At 38.1% G+C, this 6,814-nt stretch overlaps 1 protein-coding gene across 2 annotated transcripts in view; it reads right to left on the bottom strand.

Moving 5' to 3' along the window:
* LOC136257461 (inhibitor of Bruton tyrosine kinase-like) overlaps nt 1–6,814 on the bottom strand; it is a gene marked incomplete in the record, with an annotated part of 27,995 nt that overhangs the window by 2,854 nt on the left and 18,327 nt on the right. For both annotated transcript variants that reach the window (XM_066050681.1, XM_066050682.1), the window contains 5 exon segments: nt 1,020–1,102; nt 2,633–2,710; nt 3,246–3,808; nt 4,009–4,108; nt 4,162–4,429. In XM_066050681.1, the coding sequence (XP_065906753.1) occupies nt 1,020–1,102; nt 2,633–2,710; nt 3,246–3,808; nt 4,009–4,108; nt 4,162–4,429 (1,092 nt within the window).

Genomic DNA, 6,814 nt, shown 5'->3' with positions numbered 1-6,814 from the left:
GGTGACCTCTCTTGTTTCCCTACTTTTTTCTCTATGATCTCTAATCGAACTTAAAATTCCAAATTTTTCCTTAAACCTGTTTGTTTACTTTTTTTTGAAACATTATTATGACTGGTGAACCCACGCATCTACTGCATCAAAAGAAAGGATGGTGCCAAAATTAATGTTTTCATCTGAACGCATACCCCAGCTATCAAATACTGCTTCGAAAGTGCAGTGGTCACTACACTTCACTTTCAGCTATGTTCAGCCCGTTACACAGCGCTACAAATGAAAAACAGTAGAAGAAGACTTCAAGAAGTGCCTCTGCAACAATCCAATCACCACGAAAATATGATTTGCGTGCCCCCAACTATCAATTACTGTCTCGAAAGTGCAGTGGCTCACTTTCAGCCCGTTACAATGCATCGCAAATAAAGAACAGTGTTAGAATTGTATCTGCAATCAATCCGGTCACCATGGAAAATACGGACGATTCCCATTTACAAATGTACAGTAGGGAAGCCATGCATCGCGTTACCACGAATCAACATCTTTGGCTGTCAGCAAAAAGAAATGGGACACAAAGGAGTACAAAGGTAAGTCTATGATGCGTGCATTGTACGTACTATGTTATGCCAAAAGGCACGTCTCGGGATGAAGTGATGTCGAACAGTGAAAAAATCAAGCCCATATCCTTAGCCGTTATCGAGTTACGCTTGCCTGAAGGCATCAGGCAGGCAGGCAATTAGTAGAAAATTCTATTGAATAAAATATATTTTTTTAATTTTGTAACAATTTATTGGAAGCCCTTAGGATCATACTGAAGGAACTTTTGGGCTTGGTTATACCTAACCAATACTGCCAAGGTGGGAGTTGTGAAGCTGGTTTTTTTGGTGAATTTTTTAGCTAGGAAAACCCAAATTTCCATGATCCCTAATATACAGAACGGTATACAGTACTACCTTACTGTATGATACACACACTACAATCTATCTAATATATACAACCTTAGATTTTACATATTTAGACAGCTGTACCTGATCTAGCTGCCAGGATACACTTGTGACAAGGAAATTTATCACCTTCTTTAGACACCAACACTATATCATGGTGGTCAAGACTATGGGATATAATGTACCAGATAAACAACATGAATAATAGAGAATTACAGTCAGTAGCTATCTAATCCAAAACAGCCAAGCTGTAAAAAAAGTGTGCGGCCCTCTAAAAGGCTATGGTGAAAAAAGATGTGATATCCAAGGTGGTGGCCAAGAAATGGCTGTGACGGTAGGTCAATGGCAAAATTTTTTAATAATGACAATTCAGGTGAATTTGGTGCCACTTGGTCTTGGCACAAAATTCATCTGAATTGTCATTATTAAATTTTTACCATTAACTTACCATCATAGCCATTTCTTGGCTGCCACCTTGGATTTCACATCTTTTTTCACCATAGCTTTTTTTGAGGGCCACACATTTTTTTACAGCTTGGCTGTTCTGGATATTCACTTTTTTTTTACATCTGTATATCCCTATAGTCGGCTTGGGGCTTTTTAAACCTATCCTTTTGTCTTTACCACAGAAAGAAGGAAAAGATGAAGCAGATTTTAAATACTTTAACTATTTATGATTTTATCAGTAAATGTACAAATTATATACAATACATATATTTACTACATGCCAATTATTCCCTACAGATAACTTCTTTGCAGCTGATCTCTCTACTGGGTGACTTGAAATGTAACTGAAGTCTCTACAGCGTGGTTTCTTTGTAGCTGAACTCTCTACAAGGTGACTTCTTCTAGCTGAACTCTCTACACAGTGATGTTTTTTTGTAGCTGAACTCTCTACAAGGTGACTTCTTCTAGCTGAACTCTCTACACAGTGATGTTTTTTTGTAGCTGAACTCTCTACAAGGTGACTTCTTCTAGCTGAACTCTCTACACAGTGATGTTTTTTTGTAGCTGAACTATCTACGAGGTAACTTCTTCTAGCTGATCTCTCTATAGGGTGAATTGTTTGTAGCTGAACTCTCTACAGGGTTACTTGTTTCTAGCTGATCTCTTGAATTCTCTTTAGGGTGACTGCTCTATTAGAGTATCTCGATCTTGTACTTGCTACACCAAGTTGGTATAACTCTGTGGCTTTAAGTCTGATTCTTCTACACCATTGAAGAGCCTTTCTAAGATGATTACTCCATCTGTACAGTAATTTTCAAAGCATTACTCCTAGCAGTTTCTCTGGTAGGTGTGGCAAGTAATCGTTTTTTATTAGCTAAACTCAATTGCATAATTGTTGCACACTGCTGGTTTTTTTGTTGTATCTTCCTGGTTTTTACCTTGATTTCTTTCAAATTTGACAGTCATGCCATTTAATAAGACCACCTATTTATTAAGGTCATTTGTTTTGCTCCTAATGGTGGTTCTTTTAATGAGGTCCCACTTCACATGTGATAGAACAGTGTGGGCAACTATGGTAAATGAAAGTTACAGAGTGGAGTTTGAAACAGGATTTCATTCTGGAGCTATCAAAGCTACTTTCACTGTGTTTTGCAGATTTTAAATAAAATGATTGACTGCTTTATTAGAGTATCTGTTTTTATTAAACACCACATCTTTGTCATTCATACAAATCAAACAAGTTATTGTACCTCTTGTTATACTTCATCAGATGGTGTTGGTTGATGATCAGTATTTCTCGTTTACCTGACTTCCTAGCACTGTGAATACTATAGTAAGACAACAGTAGATCATACGCAGTAGATCATGACAACTTTATTTTATTTATTTTTTATTAATGCTTTACAGCACAAGTGCTGAAGGTCTGTAGGACACCTGGTCCTACAGCCTGCTCAAAGACTTTAGCTACTTAGACTTTAACTACTTAAGGTGTGTTTGAAAAGTTGGAGAAAGGAGAAAAAATCCATGACTGGACCTAGGTAGCCTCGAACTTGCAGTCATCCGATTTACGCTCGAACGCTTACAGGAGTCTACCAGGCTTCAATAAAACACACGTCCAATCTAACATAGTACACAAACAGTGTCACTATATACATGGGTATCACAGAAAAATACACTAATCTACACAGTGCTATAAGTGCTAAGCAAGAGTTGTGTATTAGCATGCGTATACGCATGCAGATATATAGCATTCGCATGTGATGTGTCTGTGCATGCGTGTATGCATGGGGTTAAGGGTGAGCGATGAACATATTCAAATACAATATGTTTGCATACATTGCAAATATACAAATCAACACCTACTTTGATGAAAGGTAATCCATCTGAAGGCTCTCAGCCAGTTGTAACAAAACTCCCAGATCTTTCTTAGTACAAAAGTGAACTTGTGCCTGGCTACACTCGGAACCAAAAGTCAAATCAGCACCAGTCGTAGCAGTGCTATCCATTGACTCCACTGAATGAAAACTAGTATTAAGCAATTCCTCTTGACCTATGACATTATTTTGACCATTGACCAGAGCATAATCATCATACAAAGTAGTCAAATCATTATCAAGGCTGCCCGTAGAATCAACTGAAGTATTAAGCGTATCTTTAACAGCAGAAATATCTTGTAGAGTATTGTTATTAGCAGGAATGACAGAAGAGTCTGAAACAACTTTGATATACAGCAGACCAGAGTAGATGTACTCTAACAACAATTGAAAAATGTCTGGTCTCTTGCAGTTCACTTTGATGTGGTATTGATCACATGATGTGATGATGCTGGGGATTTCCCTGGGGATAGATGTTGACAGTAGTGACTTGAACAGTGGACATCTTGTAGACAAGATGAACTTGTGAACTTGAAACACTTCAGTATCAACCTGTGAATACAAAGTTCAAGTCAATTGGTAACTATACATGTGACTGCTCTATTAGGGTAGTTTGTTAGTAGCCCAGATTCAAATAAATCTTCCAAATAAATAAATAAATAAATAAAACACAAAATCCCTGAGAAATAACACCTATAACGGTAGTTTCTACTACACTAATACAATAAGACTACAGCAAAGTAGATAACTACCTCAATGGTCAAGTCACTGAGTGAGGTGAAGCCAGCTGAACACAGTGTGAGCAAGTCAGTATGGAAGCTGGATGGTTCTATGTCCGGATATTGTTTAGGCCTAGAAATAAACATACAGTGGCACTTATTGAACCTTTAAATATGATCACTCACCCATATATCTTCTGTAGTGCTGCCAGATTGTTTCCCTTAAAGTCAGTGAAGATCTTTGTAGCATTCTGTACACAAGTGATGCTCTTCATCTTGTAACAAGTCATGTGATCCAGGATGACTGGATCAGGTGAGTCACTACCCAGTCTCCTCCTACCACCACTACTGACACTACTACCTCCACTGCCATATTGTTTACTAATACTTCCTGTGTAGATCTCTCCTGAATCTGTTACTACTGATAACTGCTTGCCAAGTGCAAAATGGACCACTACAATAGTAAAGTATGCATCAATTGAAGTACTTAGGCTGCATAGTAATAAACAAAACAACAACAACAAAAACATGCATACAATACTCCATGTTTTTTTAGGCAAATTCAGTTACCCCATGCTAACACAAACTACACACAGAGTAATAACATGTACTAGAAGCCCATTTACACACTGTTTATGAGCTACCAGTATAGTAAATTGGACAGGTTGACCCATGAGTGTTATATGAAAAATGAAGTACAAGGCGCACAGCCAAGTGCTTTATTTTTCATATAGCAAGAGCAAGGCAATGTTTTAAATGATTTATGGAACTTTCTAGTTGTGTAGCTTCACCATACACTAGGACTCACAATTAACATGTGTTGCACGAATCATTAGCAGCCTGAATGCACACAAACTAGTTTAACACAGTAATTCGCGCGCAGCTCACCATAGTTTGGTGGGTTTTGGTCACAACCCACAATCGATTCTATTGTGACACATGGTGAAGTATTTCCATGATATCTCCAGGACTTGTCCGTTTACATTAACAAATGTAATAGCAATGTTACCTTCTCCCACCAATCATCGAAGCATTTAGGTATGTTTATAAAGCAATCCAGTGGTAGTACTCCTGTTGGCTGGGGTAATTGACTACTCAGCACGGTGAGGGCTATCAGCCTTCACCGGCTTGAGTGATTAGTTGTACTGACGCGACCACTGCGGGCTATTACCCTGCACTAGAACATGTGGGAAACTGTGCTTTATTGCCCACAAAGAGTTCTTTATTGTACAATTAAAGCACTATTTGTGGGAAATAAATGGTGCAAAGTGTACTTTACGAAATTTAAAGTACACTTTTCCCTTTGATCGTGCCCACGCAAAGTTCTATACTACAAAATACTTTTGAGTTTCTAGCCTGCCATTTCAGTGTGTTCAATGCATGCAGGTAAGCTCCAATCAGGATGGTGAATGATAGGGTGTTTTAAATATGCAAGGGGAGATACATTAGGCAAACTTATGGGGTACTGAAGACAAAATTAAATGAATTTCACAGTACAGGTTTTTATCCAAATACACGTAGCTATCCTGCCATCTCATTAGGGTTGATCAGAAAGGCTTTACAACACTCATACATTGGACGTGAAAAAGCAGCCAGAAAATTAAGACCTATTTATGACAGTGAACATTTATATGTGACCCCGTCTGAGAAAACCGATCTTATCGCCCATGTCAGCAGATTCGATTTATCACCCAGGACACAAAGCTACATGAATAAACTATGTAATTCTACAATCAAAATCAGTTAGCAGTGTTGGGAGTAACGCGTTACGTAATATTATTACTTTTGTGGTAACAAAGTAATATAACGAAATACGCTATAAAAACAGGTAATATAACTCAAGTTACTTTACTTACAAATGTAACGCGTTACCTAAGTAATATAGTTACTGTAACGAGCCTAATATTACATAATATTTATTACTACAAGTAACAAAGTTACTAGTCTCGTTAGTTATCCTCTGAGTAACGCCTAGCCACAACGAAGTAATGAGGCCTACTGAATGAGGCTTATTCACCAGCTTCTTACTTATAACCAAGATTTGCATATTGCCCAACAACGCAATCATGTCACGTGATAAGGTGGTAGTTTCACACGTGACAGCTTAAGGCTATGGACACAAAGTAATATAATATGTAATATTATTACAGTTACTTTATTTTATGGGTAATATGTAACTGTAACTAAATAGTTCAGTTGCAAGTAATATGTAATATGTAACTAGTTACTTTTACAAAGTAACTTGCCCAACACTGTCAGTTAGGCTTGAGTGGTCTGGTTTTGCTGGCTGCTTTTCCCCAAGCCCAGTGGTGATCCATACGTGCAGCGTGGGGCCCTAACGGAGCTCTGATCAGCCTGGGGATGACTGTATGTGGCTGTACAACTCCGTGGTGTTGAATAAGTAACTTTGTTGTAAATTTCCTTTCATTTTAGCCAATTTTGACACCTGAATGGCACAAAACTTGGCCTAATTCATCCCTATGCCTTCCTTTTCAATTTTTGAACACCATCTTGCCCGCCTTCTAGGCCCCCACCCTTTTTGCAGCTCGCCTGATACAGTCAACCTCAGTTTAAAAACTATCTAAAATGGCAGGAAACTTAGTTGTTGGCTACTTGCACAGTGGATACTCTGGAAGGTAAGAAATTGGTGTAAAACGTGTGAAAATTTGGTACACATAGCTTCAACCATTGACAAGCTACCACACTAAATACTTAAAACCGGCGTTTCTCAATACTTTAAAATAGGCAATAAGACTGGTTTTCCCAGAATGGGTCACATATACGTAACTTTAACTCTCTAGGCGAAAAATCAAACCTGCTGTCATGGGCGATACGACAA

This window comes from Dysidea avara, chromosome 6 (assembly GCF_963678975.1).
Source record: "Dysidea avara chromosome 6, odDysAvar1.4, whole genome shotgun sequence".
NCBI lineage: Eukaryota > Metazoa > Porifera > Demospongiae > Dictyoceratida > Dysideidae > Dysidea > Dysidea avara.
Note: the sequence above shows the minus strand (reverse complement) of the source record. Positions and strands in the feature narration are given on the sequence as shown.